Source organism: Arvicola amphibius, chromosome 7 (genome assembly GCF_903992535.2).
Source record: "Arvicola amphibius chromosome 7, mArvAmp1.2, whole genome shotgun sequence".
NCBI classification, from domain to species: Eukaryota; Metazoa; Chordata; class Mammalia; order Rodentia; family Cricetidae; genus Arvicola; species Arvicola amphibius.
The window spans coordinates 23,342,967-23,366,380 of NC_052053.1; the positions used below are offsets into that span (position 1 = coordinate 23,342,967).

Consider the following 23,414-nt stretch of genomic DNA (forward strand, 5'->3'; position numbering starts at 1 on the left):
AGATGAATGTGCTCTGGGAAAGAAATTATGTGAACTAAAGTTTCTCCATAGTAACAATTCTAATTAATTATTCAAAGCTAGGGGTTGATTTTCTAAGGTTATGGAGATAACTATGCAGTCTTCTGTTTATATCATTAAAATCTGCTTCCTTCTATTCTTTGTATCTGTTTACCCAGGCAGTAATGAGAAGTGTGTAATAGAATCCTAACAGCAACCTTGTAATAAAGGCTCCACTGTTGAGGTGAGTTTGCCACTTTGCAGGCTCTGTTTAAGGGATAATTAGTAATAAGCAGAAACTTTATCTAGGTCCACATAGCCAAAGTATCCAGAGGTCTACAGAGCCCCTTATAAAAGCATGGAGTCAAATCAACAATATATAAGGTCTTTTGAATTACAAGTTTATTATAATTGATGATGCTACGTTTACTTATCTATGATACTGTCACAGAAACAAAAACTGAAATATTACTTGACATTAAGTCATTTTCAAAGGAGCCATTTGCCAGCAAGAGTAGATTTCACATGAGCTGAAAGAGAGGATTGCAGGGTAGCTCCAAAAGCTCATTTGACTGTGAATACAAACACAGGATGCATAGACTTTCTATCAAGAGAAACTGGAACGAAGAAGAGACTGACTGACGACCAGAACAACCTTAGAGGAGGTGACCACATGGAACATGCCACTCGAGTCACAATGGCCAAATAGGCACCAAAACACTACAGACAGGAGGGAAACCCAAGCCAAGTTAAACCACTCTCCTCCCACTGAGTGAGCAGTCTGGCATGAAGTGGGGCTACACCTGTTAGGAATAAAATTTGATACCCAAAAACACAAGAACCAGTCAGGCAACAGTTGGTCGGACATAAAATTCAACTCCATGTGGGACAAGGAAAAGGGCTTCCTAGAAATCAAACTCCTAAACACAACTGCTATCCTTCAGCGTCTTTAACTGTGCTTCTGAATCTGAACGACTTGTTAAAATTATGAACCTCTAACATCTTTGAGGGAAGGATTTGGCTCAAAATTAAAGCTTACTTCCAACATTGTTTCTCATTTAAAAAACAAGAAACTTAAGAACTACAGAGGCCCTCGCAGCCTTCAGAACACTGTTCTGGGTGTCATGCACCCACCTAACCTGTACTGGTGGGATCTGTCTGCCCAATGCTGCCCGCCATAACCCCAGATGCGCTCAACTCAACTGCATGCACATACCTGTTTCTTTCTTGCTTCCCTTTCCTCCTTCTCGGCTCTTCTTCAGCACAGCCTTCAACATTGTCAACACTCTTCTGTCTCTGAAGAGAAAAGGGGAGGAGTTAAATGTAGGAGACACTGGGACTATCGTTTGCATATTGACCTCATGTGTAATTCATGTTCGGAAAAAGATTCCTTAGGATAACCTAGAAGTACCTTGAGATTTATATGAATTCCCTATGAATAAACACGCGGTGGGAAACTACGGGGCAGAGACACCAGGAATGAGTTAGAGCTTTCAATGAAGACATCAGGAGTTCACAGCCAGGTTAGAAAAGGGACAGCCAGCACAGGCAGTGCATTCTCCACATTCCACGTCTGATCAGGGTTATGAGGCTAAACTGGGCCCATTACTAGTAGTAAGGCATTTGGCAAGGTGATGTAGACCTGCCAGCCCTAGCTCACGGAAACAAGAAGGGAACACGAAATCACAAAGATATGATTATTAAGAGAGAAGCTACATGGTTAAAAGAAATGATTTTTACAGGTGCCACTAATCCACAGACACCGCTTTGGAAGGTTGCTGGATTGGAACATACCTCGGAAGCATTTGCAAACCAAATACAGATGGAATCCATTTTAACCCTGATGCCAGGTGGCCCAATTAAACAGTGCACACTCCCGTGCATTTTTACTATATATAGTTATGACTTTGGGAAGGAGATGAGGAGAATCTGCCTGTGGATGGCTGCTGAGTCCTTTAAAAGAATGAGCTGCATTTTGCACAGGGGGTTGAACTGAGTTTGTAAAAACAACACAATGGCCCAGGATTAAGATGAAACTGGAAACCATCTCTACAACGAGAAACAATGGGGCTATTATTTCCTCATGAAGCCGATGCACCAAGAAGAAGGCAGAAGGCATGCAAGCAGTGCCAAGCCCACAAGGATGGGGCAGGGGGTAGGAGCACGAGCCAACTTCCACTAGAGAAGGAATCCCAAACCTGCCTAACTTGAGAGCTTCAGGTGGCCTCAACAAGCTACATCTCAACGCTCAGAGTAAAGCAGTTTTGTGGCGTCCACTGAGAAGGATCAGGGGTCTCAATGTGCTGCCATCCCCAGAGTGACCACATAAGCAAGCAGAGTGACCTTTCTTATCCCGTGGCCTGAGCCTGTATTTATTTTTCCAAGCCTTTGTTTTACCAACGAAGAAACAGACCCTAGGAGACTGAGTCCACCCGGGGGTCACTCAGCTAATTAACAGCAAGGCCTGATCCCAAATAAGCAGAGTTCCAGCTGGGCTCTGCGCCCCTTAGCTGGCTCATCCTCCTCAGCAGGCTGCCAGGGGCTGGCTGGCCTCTCCGCTCAGATCAGGGAGCACTTTGGGCAAACAAACAAAACTAAACTATCTGAGGAGGAGGATATCTAGGAAGCCAGAGCAGTTCTTGGGGTTAAACCTTCCTACAAACAAGGCTTTACACACAAAAGGAGCATGGCTCAGGCCCAATTCTGCCTCTGAAATGCTTCTTGAATCATATAGCATCTCCCCATATGGAGCCCCCTAGAAAACACAAATTTCTCCTGATAGTCATGCTCAAGATAGGGCAAAGTGATGTGGTCCTTTTAAAAGGCCATGAAAGCCAGACACACATCTGTAATCCCAGTAGTCAGGAGGCTGAGGCAGGAGGATCGCCAGTTTCAGGTCAGCCTGGGCTGGTTAGCAAGACTTTCTCTAAAGAGTTTTTGAATTTGATTGCTTGTTTTTAATTTAAAGGAGGCGAGAGCAAATATTTTTAAATTTTTTTAAAAAAAATAGATGCTTGATAGGCACACACATTTCTTCTTCAACTGTCTGGGTTTGTAACTCAGTGAAAACTACTGCACACCTAAGAAAGGCGAACACCAGCAGAACCATTCCATAAGCTTGGCCTACACCCCTCACGCATGCCATGGTGGCTCTCGCAGAGAGGCCTGTGCCTGACCCTCTGGTCATCTCAGGTCAAGGTCACACTATGTCCACAAAGCTGCCCTTAATTGACCATCAGGTCATTCCTAATCTGCAGCAGAACCACCATGCTACCACCCACCATGCTACAGAGTAAGGTCTAGGTGACATTGATTTTTGGCACCCCATTCCAGACATCCCTCTGGCCTGTGTTGGGAGCTCAGCTGTTTTTAGGATAGTCAGACCTACGTCAGCAGTTTCAGGTGTAACAGGCTATCAGGTATCAACTGTAGATTTCTCTCCTGGGTCCCCACTCTTCCACAAATAGCTGACTTGGGGGAAAGTTTAAATTGTATTCTAAAAGCTGTCCAAACAATGACATGGAAAAATGAATCATATGTGAGTACAAAATAACTATATTATTACTATCATAGCATGCATATCATATGTACACATACACACACACACACACACACACACACACACACCCCATACGTGCGGGCACGCACGCAAACACACACCACAGTAAAGGCAGGAAAATAAAGACTTCCCCAGGAATTAAATTCTGAAATCAGCAAAAATCCAACTGAGTCATGCAAAATTTGTCTGGCCCAAAATTAAAAAAGGAGTCATAATCACAAGCCAGGCTAACACTGACCTCAGAAGGTCACCTAGCATACCTGACTGCACCGGTGTCTGTGAACTGACCTATGTACAAGTCTGGAAATAGACACAGTCATCTCAAGAACCATATTAAGTGGCAGTGTGAGAGACAGAACTACCTTCCCCGTTCTCATTCCACTCTTAACACAAAGGTCTGATATGCTGGCAGACATGGTTCTGGGAGTAAATTAATAAATCGGTGTTCTGGATTTATACAAAAGCTCCTGTGAGCTTTGATTTAGTGGGCATCACTTTGCCAGTCCTATCCACTTTACAGAACAGCGAGTTTCTCGACCCCAGTTAGAGGACCAAAGTAGACAGTAGAAATAAATTCTTTGATGCCAATGGCACCGAGAGTAAGGAGCCATTTGTGCGTTCAGAACATACCCTTTGTTTGCCATACACTTCCTTCTCAGTGGGCAACCACTGTCACTACCCTCTGACAATCTGACACTGACTTGTCATGAACAAGAACCAAACAGAGAAGACGTAGATCGCCCTCCACCCCGCCACCTGATTCCAGACACAGAAAGTCAGACCCAGCACACTGAAAAGAAACTGCCAAGTTCTCGGGTTGCTCGGGCAGAGCCATGCATGCTGCAAGGAAGTGCTTAGGAGCAGGTGTTCGAAAGGAAAAGCACAAGCCATGTCCTTCATCTTCTCTGCAAATACCATGCTTGACACCAAAAGCACGGATGCAAGTGCCCAAGGAAGAACCCTCGTTTTCTTCTCTGGAAAACTGGAGCTTTCCATGGCAGAATGTGGAACAAATGTAGGTTAGGGTTGGACTTCTTTAATCCCTACACACGGGAGGCAGAGTCCAGCCAGCCTGGCCTACAGAGTGAATCCAGGACAACCAGGGCTACACAGAGAAACCCTGTCTCCAAAAACAAAAGGAGGGGAGGGGAGGGGAGGGGAGGGGAGGGGAGGAGGGGAGGGAGGGAGGGAGGGAGGGAGGGAGGGAGGGAGGGAGGGAGGGAGGGAGGGAAAACTGCTTTGAGCTGCACACCTGTAATCTCAGCACTTAGGAGGCTGAGGCAGAAGGATCACCCTGAGTCTGAGACCATCCTATGCTACATAGTGAGACACTGTCTCCAGAGGAGGAGATAGGAGTCCATGATACACTCCTATAGTTCACAACGATAAGGCTGGCTATCCATCTGGAAGCCCAAAGCAAGAGTAAGACCGAGACCCGCCTAGATTACATAGTGAGACTCTGAATGCAGAGAAACAGATTTCAGAATGCATAGATAATATTTAGAACTTTACGTTAGACACTTTTGATCTGGGGGTGTAGCTGGAGGTAAAGTACTGGTCAATTTACTCAAGGCTCTGGATTCCAGCCCTAGTACCAGACAGCGACAGACAGACAGACAGACAGACAGACAAAGACAGAGAGATCATGTAGCATAGATAATAAAATCCCAGAAATGGATATTGGGGTTTAAGCTGAAGATCAGAAAAGCAAAACAGCCAACCACTGGCTCTTACATCTACCTCAGACCAAAATTGGGCGATCCTACCTTTAAGAATCCTTGGATTAAGAATGAGCTGAGACCCTTTTCTCCCATTTTATATTCCTCTCTAGTGTTAGGATTAAAAGCATGCACCACCATCACCCAGCCTCTATGGCTAACTAGTGTGTCTGCTGGGATAAAAGGTGTGTACAACCACTGCCTGACCTGTATGGCTGACTAGTGTGACTGCTTTGCACTGACCTTCAGTTAAGCTTTATTTATTAAAACACAAATATAACACTGTAAGAGGGACAGATTATTTACTTTGGGGAAGAGAATGTAGGGCACCACAAGATGCATGGTTGACACCTCAGGAGCAGGAGGAAAGCCAAGGTCTTAGGTGACATGGAAGTGTTTGGAAATGAAGAACCAAAGAGTCTGGAAAATTGAGATTTTAACACTTAGGTGTGGTATTAACCAACAGTAGTAACCTTTGAGGAACAAAGTAAGGCCCATTTGTCCAGTCTTCCTGGCTCCATAAAAGGCAAGATCTCTGGAATGGGGGTCTTAGTTACCATCTACGGTGAGATAAATAGAAAATTCCTTTACAGCCATGGAAGGGACACTCATCTTCTTGCTGCTGCTGTTACCATCTGGCAAAGGGCTAGATTTTAAGATGTGTTATGAAGCCCAACAAAAGAATGATGTAACCTTCAGGCTACTGGATACAATTAAGTCAAGCTTCTCGTGCAGTTCATTTAAAAGAAAATCAAAGGTGAATCACTACCCCTAGAAGGCTGATATCCTAGGGTCACCTAGATGTTCTTATTTGGTTTGATGTTGTTGTTGTTTTATTTAATTTGATTTTTCAAGACAGGGTTTCTCTGTGTAGCTTTGGAGCCTGTCCTGGAACTCACTCTGTAGACCAGGTTAGCCTCAAACTCACATATATTCACCTGCCTCTACCTCCCGAGTGCTGGGACTAAAGGCACCATCCGGCTAGATTTCCTTATTTGTTATAATCATTTGCCATCTTGAGTTTCAAAACTCATCACTTGAGTTTCCCAGGCACCACAAGTTCAAAAATTCATCCTTTAAAACTTCTAGAGGAGCCTGGCATCGTAGAGCACACCATTAATCCCAGCACACAGGAGGCAGAGGCGGGTAGACCTCTGTGAGTTAGAGACCAGCCTGATCTACAGAGCTAGTTCCAGGACAGCCAAAGATACACAGAGAAACCCTATCTCGGGAAATACACACACACACACACACACACACACACACACACACAAACTAGGGGCTGGTGAGACAGCTCAGTGGATAATGTACTTGTCATATAAGCAAGAAGACTTGAGCTCCAGTCCCCAGAACCCACGGAGAGCCAGAAAAGTCATATGAGAAGTGTACATTTGCTGCCCCCGTGTTCCTATACTAGAACAGAGACAGAGGAGAATCTCTGGAAGGTCACAGCCAGCTAGTCTGTTGTCTGTAGTAATAAATAGGAGACCTATCTCAAACAAGGCGGATGACAATCGACACCACACATACACACACACGCATGCACACCATATATGCATATACACACACATGCACATCATATATGCATACACACATGCATGTACATTATATGCATACACACACGCATGCACATCATATATGCATACACACACGCATGCACATCATATATGCATACACATATACGCTCAAACAAAAACAAAAATGCACCAAAATTCTCAGAAGTTAAACTAATCATCAAAAGTTTCACTTTCGGTATTTCTCCTTTAGTTCATCAAGTCTTTGGGGAAAGACACAACACCCGTGCGTCAGACAGCAGAAATTCTGCACTGCATGGTGTGCTCTGTCTGACATAGAACAGAACACCGTAGGAAATCAACAAGAAAAATTCAAAAGAAGATAAAAATCCATCACAGTTGTCAATCACTTCAAGTCTTGGAGCCATACTAGCTATAATGAGCTTGCTTCAGCAGCATGAATGCTGCCTGTCTATGCAGGGCTGAGACAATTTCCTAGCAGAGGGTAGGATCTATGTTTATTCTCTAACAGACACAAACAGAAGCCAGAACACAGGCTCCGCACCCACTCTGTTCTCAGTATTTGTTGACAGATTTAACCAGGCTCAGATGAACATAGATGAGCAGTTTCCCCCAGATAAAGCAATTAACCAACATTTATAGCAGTTTAAAATGGAAAGAGAACATTCCTATATAGTCTCACTTGCAAGGAATACATCAAAACTCAGTCAAATTCATAGGACATCAGGGGGTGAGATGCCTGCTAAGAATAGGCTGCATTTCTTAGGACCCCCTCATGTCCACACCTGAATTAGCCTGCATGTGTCGGGCCAGAAGAGGGCACCAGACCTCATTACAGATGGTTGTGAGTCACCGTGTGGTTGCTGGGAATTGAACTCAGGACCTTTGGAAGAGCAGGCAATGCTCTTAACTTCTGAGCCATCTCTCCAGCCCATGCTCTACACATTTCAACTCAAGGAGCATCTCCTCTCCACCCACATCTGCTCAAAGCAAAACTCTCTGAAGATGCTTCGTCTCTCTGGTCCAAATAAAGTAGAGCTGGAGAAATGGCTCAGTAGTTGAGAGCACTCCCTGCTCCTGCAGAGCAGCTGGGCTTGGCTATGAGCACCTATGCAGCAGGTCATATAGCTGGCTGCAAGTCCAGTTTAGGAAGATCCAACACCTCTTCTGGACTCTGAACAGCAGGTGTATGCACGCGGTACACAGGAATACACAGAGACCAAGCATTCATTCACATAACAGGTAAAAATAAATGTAAGGCAATAAATGTTTCTTAAAGTTTCAGGGCATGAATTTCAACTCAAATGTTTAACAAATGAGGGATGGAGAGAAGGTTCAATGGCCAAGAGCACTTGAGGAGCTGAGTTCAAATCCTCTGCACCTACATTTAAAAACCAGTGTGGTCCTACACTTCTTTAATGCTAGTACTCAGAGACGGATGATGATCAGTGGCACTTGCCAGCTGCCAGCCCACCTCTGGGTTCGATGAGAGATACTGCCGTCAAAGGAACAGGACAGAAAGTGACAGCACAGGACACCCAACGTTTTCCTCTAGCATGCACACCTGCACACACGTGCATTCACACGCATCCAATGTTTAACAAATTGAGTAGAAACTCCCTATTATGACGTCACTTTCAGCCTAAATATTAAGTATATCTCAGGCTGCTAAACATGACTGTTCGGTTTATAAAGAGGAGCTCTCATCTTGATATCAGTTGGCCAAAAGGAAACTTCACTTTTTGTGGGGAAAAGTGACTTTTCTACTTCCTTCTGTGTACAACAGCCTTTTCCTATGAACTGAGTTCTAACTTTTAACAATGCCTTCTCCTCAGGGTCTGCAGGCAGCAATGGTTTGCACATTCCATGTCTACCACTATATATTTGTAGGTGAAAAATACTCAATTCTACTAATTCCCCACAGCACCTCAACATTCTTTACACAAAGCAAATGTTTTCATGCAAATAATTAAGAGGGTTATCAGGGGAAGGGAAACACAGTGAATGGTCTTTCCCCAAAGTTCTGATTAGCTGTTTTAAAATTCCTCTGGTAACAGCTACTAATTCCCAAATTTATGGTCAGAGCGCTCTGGTTCATACATGAAAAACAGATTTGTTCTCCACTGGGCCTTCAAAGCACTGGCTACAAGAAGACTTTGTTTTGGTATTTCAAATATGCACACAAAACAGATCAGGGCAATGACAGAAAAGCCCAAGTCTGAAATCAATGCATTCTTCCTCAAACCGGGACAAGTTCAGCTCCAGAAATAACCAAGAGCTGCATTCCTGCAAGGCCAGCGCAAAGGCAGAACCCCTGTCCTGCAGAAAATCCTGCTCGCTCCCAAGGGGTCCTCTCTAAGCAAAGGTCACCTTCACCCAGGCAGCAGGGCACTCCTGACTAGAACAGCGGTATTACCACTCTTTCTACTACGCAGTGAGGATGATTAGAGAAAGTGAGCCAATGCGAACTCCATCCCAGGATCTCCCTCTCTTAGACGCTTTCCTTAACCTTATGTGATTGACACTCCTGCTTTGCCCAGCAGCCTGGGATAGCCTGCATTATCAGACCCTTCCCCCAACCAAGCATGCTTTCTCATTTCCACATCAACAGACAATTCTGAAAGAGCATGACACTATCATCTGTAATTTTTATACCTCAAACAAACAAACAAACAAAAGACTCATTCTGAGGGGCTAGAGAGAGAGTACATTTGTTAAGAGCACTTGGTGCTCTTGCAGAGGACCTGGGTTTGGTACCTAGCACATACATCAGGCATCTCACAACTGTCTCTACTTCAGTTCCTGGGGACACAGCATCCTCTTTTGGTCTTAGTAGGTAGCCACATGCACATACACACGCAGATACAAATGGGGTTGCTGGCCCTGGGTCTCTGGGGTCAGCAAGTGTAGATGGAGCAGCGGGGCTGCGTCCCGCCACTCGGCTAGCTTTACCCAAAATAATTACACGGAAACTGTATTCTTTTAAACACTGCCTAGTCCATTAGTTTCAGCCTCTTATTGATTAATTCTCACATCTTCCTTTAACCCATATTTAGTAATTTGTGTAGCACCACGAGGTGGTCGCTTACCAGGAGAGATCTTAACTTGCGTCCATCTCGGAGAGAGGCATGGCGACTGCATATGGCTACTGCCTCGAGCATCTGCCTTCTCTATCCCAGCATCCTGTTCTGTCTACTCCATCCACCTATGTTCTGACCTATCGGACCAAGTAATTTCTTTATTAATTAACCAATGAAAGTCCTCCATCAAGCAAGTTGCAGAAATGGGGATACAACCAGATTTTTCCAACATTAGAAGGAACATGAGTTAGTGTTGGGGCTCAGATAGCCTAGATTTGGCATGATCTTTACTCTTGATTTTACTCTTAAGTAAAGGCAAATGAAAGGCCTAATGGCAAAGCTCTGACCTCCTTCCTTCCTTCTTTCCCCCGCTTTCATTCTTCCTCATAGTCAGTCTTGATATCAGAACTTCCCAAGGTGGGTCACAGAAACTAGAAACCCTCCTCTTTAAAGTGAGCCATAAGTCTGGCATAGTCCCCTAACACTCCCTACCTTCCTATGAAGGAGCTAGCCATAGACAAAGTCTACAACCTGCTTAGTCTCAAAGTCTGTAAAACACATGCTCCCAGAGTCCCACCTGTCTGAAGCTGGGAAGGAAGAGTTCTACACACAGAACCCAAGAAGGATGCGAACATAAAGGCCTCCTTGGGGACCCTAAGTCTGTTTCCAGTAGATCAGACCCTGTTGTCCAATCACAGCTCTGCAGAGCATCTTCACATTTAGCATACAATGGACAGTTCTCACTGGGCTTGGGGGCTTGTAAATCTGACGAACCTTACGACACAGAACTTTCTCTTTTTCTCTTGTATGAGCAATTGTGATGTTTCCACTCTACACATATCCCTAAGTATCTTTTCCGTGCCAACCATAAGGGACAAAGTCAAGCATACTAACCACAATGAAAGAAAGGCAGCAATGTTGACAGCCATGTCTGGAGCTTAACAAAGTCGACTCTACTTTCTCCATAAGGAAAGAAAGTGAGAAAGGCACTTCAAGGCTCGGATTAGCCCTGTGGAGGAGGGGAAGAGACTCCTGGGGCTTGGCTAGGAACCACAGCCTTGAAGAGGTCTCAGCACCTCTCCCAGAGCTTTGTGGAGGATGGCACCCAGGCCAGGAGTCTTTCCTGGAGATCCAACTCGCCTCAGGTTAGCTCCATAGAAACCATCTCTGAAAGCCTCCCCTTAGGTTTTGATTCAAAGGGGCTACAATCTCCAACTAACCTCAGCTGCCTCGTTGACATGTGGCCATCAACTCCCTAAATAAAGAAGAGGTCCCATATGCAATGTGAGAGAAAGCCATTCCCCCTCTCACTCAGCCAAAGGGAACACTGGTTCCTGATCCCGCCTGCCCCTGCCCCCGGACTGGTTAAGTTCTGGTCCCTTCCACCAGTGGATGCTGCAATCTTTAAGAAGAAATTATTTCTTGTTCACTTTCGCACCGTAAATCACAGTGGTTGACAAACGCTCACCACACAAAAGGAAGGCCTCAGAGGGAGGCTGAGGTGCAGGTGATAAGCTTTCAGTATGAAAAGGAAAGAGACCTTAAAGACATTCTTCAAAAAGTGTTAAAAGGCACTCAGTCAATCAACGCCAGCTGGATGAAGTCTGGTATTAGAAATCTAAAGAAATTAAATTTTATAAATTGCACTGCATCTGGCCTCAAAGTGAAAAGGGTCAGACAACTTCAAAGATGCCCATGAAAGGCAGCTATTCATTACAGAAACATCTCCTGCTTATGGAGCTGACAGATGAGTCTTTCACTTAATGCCCCAGAATAAAAGACCTCAAAAATCCCCTTTTCCCTTCGTTAGAAACTGGCAACGACTACTAACGAGGTTATAACCTCCACATGCCCTAATTTTCATTAGGATGAGAGATCTGGGGGTTTTGTTGTCTTCATTTAATTTTATTTTATGTTTATGACTGTGGATGCTTTCCCTGCATGTGTGTGTCTAGCACCCATGGAGACCAGAGAAAGGTCTAGTTGGCTGTGAGCTGCCATGCCTGGGCTAGAAACAGAACATGGCCCTCTCAAAGAGCGGTCAGTCCTCTTCACCAGCGAACCATCTCTCCCATCCTGGGGACTGCAATTCTTAATGCCCACTTAGTGTTTGAGTTTCTGTTTGTTCCTTTCCTTTTTGGCTGTTCAGTGTTCTGAGTCAGGGTCTCTCTACTCTACCACAGTCCTGGCCATCCTGGAGCTCGCCACGTAGACCAAGATGAATGCCAGCTTAGTAGAGGTGTGCGCCACCACACCCACACCAATTTTCTTTTCCTCAGTCTCTCCCGAGGTGATCCTAACATGCAGACAGCAACACTTACCACACATGCTGGGCTCCACTCTGGGCACTTCGCATGTATGGAGTCATTTCACCTTCAAACTCTCCTTTGGGAAAACAGGCCTGTCACAGAGCAGACACTTGACAGTCTTGTTTGTTGCCCATCCAGGCACCAGACTGTCCCACACAGCTCCAGGCCTTGGCCATGCAGTTTCTATGCCTTTCTTCCAGGCCTTGATGAACAAGTCAAACACAGGCGAAGTTGGCCAAAATAAAAGAAGACTTTTATTTTTCAAGGAGGTTATGAGGAAGAGGAAGCAGCATTCTATGCCTCAAATCTATCCTGAAAAAGAAGCTGTCCCCTCCCCCATATTCTCTTGACATCCAACAGCCCCCAGTTACTTCTGACTAGTGTTGTGGCTACAGGCACTGTGCAACAGAAGGCGCACTAAAGGTGAGAATCCCAAGAGGTCACTGCACACACAGGGAAAACACTGAGAGGCAGGCCAGATAGCCAGTGGAGAAGAACATGGGGACAGAGACACCTGTGTCACATGGGCAGCGATTCTTATCTCTCATGTTAAAGAGGAATTCCAATTTCATCATTTAGCACGTGTTAAAACATAGGCCCTGTGGCAAGGGATGGCCTGATTCTGTCTTACGTTCTCTAGGCAGTTTACACAATCTAATAATATTGCAGGGTGTCACCACTGGACATCCGCGCTAATGTCTGGGTGTGTCTGCATTGAAAACGCAGTGGGGAAGCCGGGCAGTAGTGACGCACAACTTCAATCCCAGCACTTGGGAGGTAGAGGCAGATCTCTGAGTTCCCGGTCAACCTGGTCTACAAATCGAGTTCCAGGACATTGGGGCTCTTACACAGAAAAGCCCTGTCTTGAGATACCAAAGAGGGGAGGGAGGGAAAAGAAAGAGATGGGGAAGGACGGACGGAGGGAGGGAGGGAGGGAGGGAGGGAGGGAGGGAGGGAGGGAGGGAGGGAGGGAGGGGAGGGAGGGAGAAAAAGTACAGTGGAGCTGAATCAAATTCTGCCCCAGGGCACATTTGAGCAAGTACCAGGAGCTGTAGAGAGGCTCAGCAGTTAAGAGCACTGGCTGGTCTTCCGGAAGCTGAATTCCCAGCACCACAAAGCAGCTCACAAGTCTCTGTAAATCCAGTTCCAGGGGAATCATACACCCTCACACGAACACACAAGCAGGCAAAACACCAAGGCACATAAAATGAAAATACTGCATTGCCCCCTCTTATCACATTTATAGGGGGAGTTATTCTTGGCCACTGTTGCTAAAAGTCCATCTCTGAGTGTTGTTCACATCTCCTGATGCTCCCGCTTCCTCTAAGGTTCCAACCACAAACCAAAGTACAATTCCAACCCAACTTCACCCTGGGGACCCAACCAAGGAGTGTCCTGGACTTACAGAGTATGGCTGACCTGAAAGCAGACTAGAAAATCTCCACTCTACATGGATCTGGCTTCCTCCGAGCCAAAGAGATGGAACCCCCTTCCCAGTCTTCCCCAACCCATATACTCCTATCCCTCCTCTAGTCCACTAGAAGAGACCAGGAGCAATGGGGGCAGAACTGCACACAAACGGCTGGGAGGAGTAGCTGAATACTAGGTGACCCAGAGACTTCCCAGAGACCCTCCTCTCCCAGGCCTCTTAGGAGGGAAGTCAACAGCCCTCAGCTGGATTGTGACAGACTTCTTTAAGTGGGTACAGCTGCTCTCTTTCAGGAGGGTGATGGCAGTTTGGCTTGAGGACAAGGCGGTCTCTTAGAATGTCCATAAACATCTGGTTATAGAAAGTAGTCCTGTGCTGGACAGACGACTTAATGGTTAAGAGCATGGTTGCTCTTCCAGAAGATCCAGGTTCAATTCCCAACACCACCACTATCTCTAACTCCAGTCCCAAAGAATTCAACCTCTCTTCTGGCCTCCAAGGACCCTGGCATGCTTGTGGGGCATAGACATATATGCAGGCAAAAAAAAAAATCTGTTTTAAGGGGGACCACCAGCACTAGAGTCACACAGAGATCGCACAGACATGCAAGATGACTGCATTTCCGAAGTGACCCCAATAATCCCCAAATGGGGAACACCAGAGCTCCAGAAAATTAAAAGTCAAAGCCAAGTCATGCCATGAAACAAGGTCAAGGACTGGGTGTAATGGTGCACACCTTTAATTCTACCTGGGAGGTAAAGGTAGAAGGATCTCTGTGAGTTCAAAGTCAGCCTGGTCTACAGAGTGAGTTCCAGGACAGCCAGGGCTGCACAGAGTAACCCTGTCTCTGGGAGAGTGGCGGGGGTGGGGGGGGGGGTGTCAGACATACTAAAGGTCTCTTGTTTTTTTGTTTGATTTAGGTTTTGGGGGTTTTTTGTTGTTGTTTTGGGTTTTTTTATTTTATTTTGTTTTGTTTTTTTGGTTTGTTGATTTTGGGTTTTTTTGACTTTTTTTTTTTTTTTTTAAAGACAGGGTTCTTCTGTGTAGCCCTGGCTGTCCTGGAACTCACTCTGTACACTAGGCTGGGCTTGAACTCCCGAGGGCTGGGATTAAAGTCATGAACTGCCACCACCCAGTTGACTTATTTTTTTAATGCCAAGAAATCTAGTTATTAAATAACTTAGCAAATCCAGTCTCAAAGTCAGATGAGAAAGGCTCAAAGTTGTCATCCACGATGGGGATTTCGACTTTGGAGATCATGGGCTCAATTCCAGCAATCTGGACCTTCTACTAGAATAATGGTTTTGAATGTTTAAGTGGAAAATACAATTACAAAGAACACTAATCATACTGAAACACAATTGCCAAAAATATTTAAAAAGCAATAGAACCAATGATGTATCCCTTAATACTGAGATAAAAGCAGAAAATCTGATGTGGCAGCTTTTAAGGCAATGATGATTTAAAACAATACTCATCTGGCAGATCTAGTACAAGAATCTGTGACTTCTACGTGATCAAATCCTAAGACTTGTGTTGCTGGCTTTCATGACTGAAGCCATGACAAAAGATTAGTGAAATAATGTCCATCGATCCATCCACTCAAACCAATTTCTCCCCATTATATAATGACTCCAAAGTTTACAGACCCAAATGGCTCAGGTACTTAAAAACAAACAAACAGTAACAGAACCAGTGAAATCCAGAAAATAGAACAGTACTCTTCCATGGGCAGACACAATGGTTGGACGTTGCTCATCTGCACCAGAGCTAGCAATCAAATGCCACATCCCACGGCTAGTTTTCCGGTTGTCTATAAAACATCTACTTACCAAAATGCCCATCGCTAGTAAATCATCAACTCATCTGCATTCGTCCAGCATGGAATGCGGGAGGAAGACCACCCATCCTTCACAGAGCAAGACAACATACAAAACCGAGAACCATAGTTCATATGTGGGTCAAAAGCACTCCCTCGGGTGTTATTTTATATGCACTGTAGGCTTTTCTGTTTTCTGTGTTTACTGTTTGGGGGGACAAGGCTATCGTGCCAGAACTGTGGCTGGTCTGAACTCCCTAGACCAGACTGGCCTTGACTTTGCAGCAATTTGCCTGCCTCAGCCTCCTGTGCCCAGAGATTACTGGAGTGCACATTGCCCTGGGCTTTGTCTCATTGATTCTACACAGCCTTTATGGCCTGGCAACCAGTCTTTCAGCCAACTACACTGAGGAGGAAGGGTATGATCCCAAGGCTTGCCTCTCATGCCCACTATTGCCTTGTCTACAGTCAGGCCGTTCCCCAGCTGCACACCCTAAATCAGGAGATCCCCGGAGAAAGATAACTATGACTCAGAGTCTAAAATTCATGGACTCACACTGGGCAGCACCAATTTCTCATGCGCTCCAGTAACCGAGAAGGCTTTTGTTTGCGCGACTTGAACTACAGCAGCAGCTGTGGGAGCACCACGCTTCTCCTAGATTGATAAAATTACCTAAGTCCCAATGTCTACTGTGGCAGCGGCCAAACTCTCCAGAAAAGATACAAGCCTTGAGCTATGCAAAAAATGCTGGGTGGTGACGCTGAATGAACTAGGCAGTAAATTCGAGCCAAGAGTAAAAACCACCCCAACTAAATCTCCATCACAGAATCATTTCTATGCGTGCAGAGATAGCAGACGTTATTTTTAGGAGTTCTGTAAAATCTGAGTCAAGCCTATGAACTTGGGGGCAGAGGCTAGGGCTGTAGCTGAGCTGGTACGGTGCTTGCCAAGCATGCACAAAGCCCCGGGTTCAATCCCCTGTGCTGGGCAAACAGTGTGGAGTGGCCCGAGCCTGACCCCAGCACTAGGGACACGAGGGTGAATCAGAAGTTGGAGGTTATCGTTGGCTATCTAGGGAGTTTGAGACCTGCCTGGTCTACATGAGACTCTATCTCAAAATAAAAAAGAAAAATAAATCTGTGCAGTTCATGCTTTAAATCTAAAGGTATGTCCCAGTCCACATACATATGTTTTGGGATTTTGTTTCTTCGTTTTGTTTTTCTTTTCTTGAAACTCAGTGCAAGGTTCAACAAGCCATTAGTAAGTAAGTCTGCACTAAAACTTTTGGTCACTGAATCCGTCATCACCTCTTTGAACATTATGAGACATATCCCATCCCTCAGGAACAAGATGGGCATTGTGAGTGAGCGCGCGCGCACGCACGCACACACACACACACACACACACACACGATCACTTTGGGTGTGGAGGTCCTGATATTCAGACGCCAATTTCCAAAATTAAAACATTCCATACACATTTCCCATACACACAGGGCAAGTGACTTCCTAAATACCAGTGTGTGGTCCACATGCCTTCCTTTAAGGAAACCCAACTAGAGCCCAGTGGAAAGCAGGACATATGCTTCCTGAATGACTCTGAATGAGGGACATCCAATCTGAGGTGGTTCTAAGTATAAGGAAGACGCTGCACAGATGTACTTGGTTTTCAGTCTCAATGAAACATCTCGCTGGTACAGCAAAATATGTCTGCAACAAAGCTGGGATAAACAGCCCACCCTTGGTGCACTAAAACTTTCCAAACCAAATCCTTTCTGCCTGCTCACACACATCAGGAAGCTCCCACTTTGAGGTTTTGATAGCTCTCTGGAAAGTGTAAAATCACACTCATCTCACATTTAGACCCTAACGGACCTTCCTGTAGCCATCTCCCCACTGGACTGTAAAGCTGTTAGACACTTGATTCCGTCGGCCCAGCAATGGGCTTGGAAACAGCAGCTGTGGAGACATGTGCAGCCAGAGCTTCAGTTCTCACCAGAGACCAGCAGGGAAATGGAGACAAGCTCAGCAGCCTGCTCCAGGTCACACCTTTGCTCTTCCCCCTCCCTCCTCTCCCCTGGGGATCAGTCACCTCCTAGAACACTACCCCCCCCACCACCACCACCACTAGGCCTTAGATCAAAAGATAGCTGGCATTACCATGCAAAAGGAGGCTAAAGACAGCATCCTTGCGAAACCCTGGTGCTGTTCCTATACCCCGTCAGTGCAAACCTACATCCCACGTGCTCGGAAACATGTTTACCTGTATACGTGAACACCATACCCCACAAATAGCCTCTGGCCATCCAGCCCTGGATGCTCACCATGTGTATCTTTACTATAGTCACTCTGACTGCTACTTCTGTAGACAGCTCACAGACCTATTACTCCATTGTTCCACCAACACTACGACCCTACGACCCCAGTCCATGACGATGCCAACACTGCGCATCTCACACTAGGCCCTTCCCCTTCCTCTCCTGGACCTCCAGAAGCCTGCCTGAGACCCAGGTTCCCACTCTGAGTTCCACACTATTTTGTGCCCCAGACTCAAATCCTCCATGTCTTTATGGCCTCGAGTGTCTGCTAAGCAATCAGGACCACAGCTTCTAGTTTCTCCTCACTCATCCCACTTCTCTCTAGAGGTCCTCCCTTCCCCCCAAAGCCCCCAGGCTGATTCTGCTAGCTTTAAGCTCCAGAGTGCATCAGAATCACCTGGAGGTGTTACTGAGGCAGACTGCTGGGCAGCGTCTGCTTCCTGTGTTTGGGGAGCAGCTGAGTTTCTGATTCTAATGATCCCAAGCTGAAAAGGATGCTGAGATTTTCCAGGTTCTCTGAGAACCACTACCACAGACACTCCCTCTCTCCCTTCCCCAATCCCTTCATCATAGGGCAGGGTGGCCCTTATTAAATCTGAAATTTTAACTTTCTAATAACTAAGTTGTCTCTTACCAGGTCTACCGAGAACACCAGGTGCATGTTCTGGCAAAATTACTGGCCAAGTAGCCCCATGCCAAAATTTATAGGACAAATTTTGTAGGCACAGACTTTAAAAGTTAATGTCAAAATCCCACAGTAACAAGCTGGGCCCTTTTCTAAGCCAACCATTTTTACCAAAAATGTAATGGGAAAACATGAGGGGGGGATAGATTATGTCCTCAGGGTAATGGGGGAGTGGAAGCTAACAGTACACAAAGTAGGGTTCACGTTGGCACATTGCAAAACATGTCCCAAGATCAACAGAACAGAAAACATGAGAACATTTTACTCAAACGCACTTGCCTATACTTGACTAACCGGGGTTTGTAGATCATACCTTATTCTGCTCTAAGGACAGTTTTCCTAAGTACTAATAACAGAAACTAGCTCTAGGTATACTGTCTTTATTAATAAGGTCTTTACGTAAGTCTTTCCTGCCTTTATCGCCTACACGTGACTAATCCAATCATCATCGTCAACACCAGAAATCTGGGAGGGTTCCTATCTTCACACAGCCATTATAAAGGAGAAAGCATGCTTGTTGGCCAACTCTCAACTCCCACGAACTGCCCCAGGGCTTCAAGGTACTGTTCCTCAAGACATTCAGGTCCCATGAATACCCTGTTAGGAAAGAAAGCCTGGTCCCACTATCCTTGTCTCAGGCCACCTGGTTACCACACAGCTATGAGAAGCCCAGGGCTGAACTCCAGAAGAGGCACAGACAACAGGGGCCACAGGTTTCCTAAAGTCACATCTCCATCTGGTTCGAGTTGCTGTAACATATTTATTTCTAAAGGAAAGAAGTGTGTTGAGTCCAGAGTTCAGAAAGCCAGAAGGACGCCATTGTGGGGCAGCACCCAGGGAGACAACAGAAGGACAAGCTGAAGACATGTTCAATGTACTGTAACACATTCTTGAGAAGCAGAACCCATTTCTAGGTCCTGCACTGACCAATTTTTACAATCCGGTCATTGAACTTCCTCTCATCTGTCAACACTGCTACATGGAAACCAAGTTTCAACACCCATTTGGGAGAGGACAAACTACATCCGAGTCATACCAACTCTGAAAGGAAAGAAGATGTACCTTGGCAGAGGAGAACCTGAGTGAGACCTAGTGGCCAACTCAAATTCAGCTTACCTGTCAGAGGTCTAAAACACGACCGGCATTACTGGAACAAAGCGCGCCATCGTGGGTAGAGCCAAAGCTTTAGGCTTTGGAGTTTGAGGGAGGGTGACCCACAGATTTGAATTCTAACTTTCCATGCCCTGTAATGCTGTGTCTATACGGAGTCTCTCTGAACCCTAAATTACTCTTATAATCCCCCAACAAAGTCATGAAAATTAGAATACTGTTTGACAAGTGCCTAGGTCAACTGTGTCCAGAATGAAATACGACTAGAAACATTCTCGATTGGCTCTTAAAAGACTTCAGACCTAGGTACAAAGTCTGGAGCACCTAAGTGTGGTCGAATGACTTTTAAATCCTTTCCAGTGGTGTGTGGTGTGATGTACATACTTGTCATCTTGGTACATGGGAAGTCTTTAGCATTTGAGGCCAGCCTAAGTTATATAATAACCATCAGGCCACCCAGAGCTAGAGATCAAGATGCTTCCCTACCCAAATACATACATAAAATCGCCCTTTCCATTATTTACAATATTAAAAATGACAGTAATTAATTCCTAATTAGATCAAGGGGCTGACTAAGGGAGGAGGAAGAAACACTAATTTCTGGCTTTAATGACAGTCACTGTAGAGCCAACCATTAAAAATGGAAAAGGAGATGGAAGCACCGGAGTGAGGGCTTTGGAATGGGACAGGAAGCAAGAGATAATTAGGGAGGAAATGAGTTAAGTTTAGATATCCTGAGCTAAAAGTACCCATGAGTCATCCGAAAAGAAAGGTCCAAGAGACCGAGATGAGGATGAACTCAGACTTGAGGGGTGGAGGGAATAACTTGTGGGTGGTGGCAAACCTGGAATGATTGAGATGCCCTAAAAGGGCTGAGCAGAATAAATGAAAACCACCACGGATGAAAGTGACCTAGGGGACAGGCACACAGAAGGGGGGACAGGCACACAGAAGGGGGGACAGGCACACAGAAGGGCTGACAGAGGAGGAAGGACAGCAGTCATGGATGTGCAAACGGAGCCAGAGAAGGTTCCAGGAGTACTGGCGCTACACAGAAGTCCTGTCAAGGGCTACAAAGTGACCACAGAGGCCTCCTATCAGGAGCCACACATGACCTCAACAAGAGCAGCTTCTGTCGAGGCAATGGAAAACAGATGACAGGCCATCTGTGAGGTCCCTCCTGAGCCATGGAATTCTCTAACTTCAAAATTGGAGCTCGCCATTCCCCAAAACCAAAACATTAATAAGACCTGAAATATGAATGGGTTGCAAAGGTTTTTTTTTTTTCCAGATAAAAGGAATTTGTAAAAGAGAGACACAGTTAAAAACACAAGATAGGGCCAAGGAGATATATGAGCAGGAAAAGGCATGGGCCACCATCCCTGACAACCTGGGTTTGGTCCCCAGGACCCACATGATAGGAAAGAACCAAGACTTACAAATAGTCCTCTGATCTCCATAGGTACTGCAGCATGAGTATGCCTGCGTGCACTGCAAGACAGACACACACACACACACACACACACACACAAAATGTAACTAAAAACAAACGAATAAAATCATGACACATGTTCTCTGTTAGCAAGTTCCTACATCCTGAAGCTCATCCCAGAAAAGAAAAAAAAAAAACAAAAAAAAAAAAACAGAATTCTCTGGCACACTAAATCTGAAAAGAAAAAAACCTGATAATTCACTAAATACATTTCCAGCCCAGTCAATCTCTTTTTTTTTTTTTTTTTTGGTTTTTCAAGACAGGGTTTCTCTGCAGCTTTGGAGCCTGTCCTGGAGCTAGCTCTTGTAGACCAGGCTGGTCTCGAACTCACAGAGATCCGCCTGCCTCTGCCTCCCGAGTGCTGGGATTAAAGGCGTGCGCCACCCCAGTCAATCTCTTAAGAGTGATACTCCTCAATCACTATTTCAATGTGACCCTGAGGAACGTGTGATTGCAATGAGAGACTGACTCCATTTCAACACGCAAATCTCTGGTAGAATTCCACCCAAGCAGATTCCCACCTGGATTTTCTAAACCAGGCAAACTTCTGCTGAATTTAGCAAGCTACTCTTCAGTGTTACATTCTCATACTATGTGTGGTTAAAATTGTAGAAAACGACTGTTCCCGTGCAATTTTAGGCTAAGGTTGTGAAATGGTTCAGTCATAGATGGCAGAAGGGAATGTTGGTTTGGCAGTACAAAGTGGTTAAACTAGTTAGTGAGGTTCAAAATAATACCCTCAAACATCTGCTCAGGGCGAGAAGGCATTTTTCTGTTTTCAAGTGAATACATACAAGTATTTTTCAAAACGTTAAATATTAATATAGCAAAGGGAGGGCTTGACTATTTGAAAATTCTGAGATGTTGCTGGCGGTGGTGGTGCCTCTGCCTTTAATCCCAGGCAGAGGCTGTGAGTTCGAGGCCAGCCTAGTCTACACAGAGAGAAACCCTGTCTCGAAAAACAAAAAAGGGAGGGAGGGAGGGAGATGAATCTAAGCAGGAGCTGAGACGCTCCGGTCCCTGATCGGCTGTGTGACCACCAGTCTCCTCTAGGACAAGCACATACCAATCACCTGTCATTGGGTTTAAAAACAAAAAAAAAAAATGTAGCAGGGTCTCATCCTCTCCCAAACCCTACCTCAGCACACCTGGGCTGAGTCCCAGGATTCTCATGTTTTACCTTCATGGGAGACTCTAACACACACCCCCTGCCATGCCACTACCTTTTGGCAAAACTCCCGAAATCAGGGGAGCAGCGTGGCCACTGTTCTTGATGGATGAACAGGGTGTGACAGAATGGGAGGCACAGGAAAAGAAATCCCCTGGCGAGCCACAGGGAAGGCAACAGGATGAGCATCCCAGGGACATCTGAAGGACAGGCCCTGGAGAAGCCTTCACTTTGATCCTCTCCCCCCGGAGAAGTATCTCCAGTCCCCACAGAGAGAGCTAGATCAGTCTTTGGTGAACGTCCTGTGGGGGCCTGTCCATGCCTGTGTGAGCATCTGAGCCTAACTGGAATCCTCCAAGCTGCACTCAGCCAACATCAGCCTCGGGACCTATTCCCAATCAGAGGGCTCTCCTTGAGGGGACACACACACACACACACACACACACACACACACACACACACACACACACGTACAATAAATGAAAAGAATAAAAAATATTTTGAAAAAAATGAGGAGATAAAAGGGAACTTCCTTTCCTTTCTCGCTTCCTCGCATGTAGTCCAGGCTTGCCTACTACGCGGACAATGATGACTGTGAAAGTTTGTTTTGTTTTTTTGGCTTGTTTTATTTTGTTTAAATAGGGTCTTACTACGTGGTCCTGGAACTCACTATGTAAACTATGCTGGCCTTTGACTCAGTGATCCACCTGCCTCTGCCTCCTGAGTGCTGGGATTAAAGGCATTTGCTAGCATGTCTGTTTATTTCAGGATCTGGGGACCAAGCCTAGAGCTCTGACCATGCTAGGCAAGCATTCGACAAACTGACCTCAGCCATCAAGTAGGTATGTGGACAGGAAAATCACAGCACACGTTTAAATTTTTCCCCTAAAGTTCTGCTGTAGGAATTCCTACCACCAGTAGTAGCATTTAAGTTACCCGCCCACTTGGGCGTGGCCTCTTATACTATTTATGCCGACATAAAGTGCGCATCTGGCGTCTTCTTGTTGCCGATTCGGTTGCTGTTCCCTGTTCCAGCAGAGGATTGTGATTTGTAAATCTACCCCTAAATAAATAACCCTCTATTATTCTCAATTCTGAGCTAGTGTGGGATTTCTTTGAAGCGTTCTTCAAAGTTCCTAAAACCACACACCTAGAAAATCCTCCGTGGAACCCAGTGTGCCCACCAGAAGTGAAT

At 45.6% G+C, this 23,414-nt stretch overlaps 1 protein-coding gene across 4 annotated transcripts in view; it reads right to left on the reverse strand.

Annotated features, from left to right (window-relative positions):
* The window catches only part of Tanc1 (tetratricopeptide repeat, ankyrin repeat and coiled-coil containing 1), a 223,110-nt gene that overhangs the window by 135,003 nt on the left and 64,693 nt on the right, over positions 1-23,414 (reverse strand). For 3 of the 4 annotated variants that reach the window (XM_038336346.2, XM_038336343.2, XM_038336344.2), the window contains one exon: positions 1,214-1,293. In XM_038336346.2, the coding sequence (XP_038192274.1) occupies positions 1,214-1,274 (61 nt within the window). In that variant the 5' untranslated portion in view covers positions 1,275-1,293. Of the gene's footprint in view, positions 1-1,213; positions 1,294-15,459; positions 15,481-23,414 lie in introns of those variants that run through there. The other variant, XM_038336345.2, reaches the window with a different exon arrangement.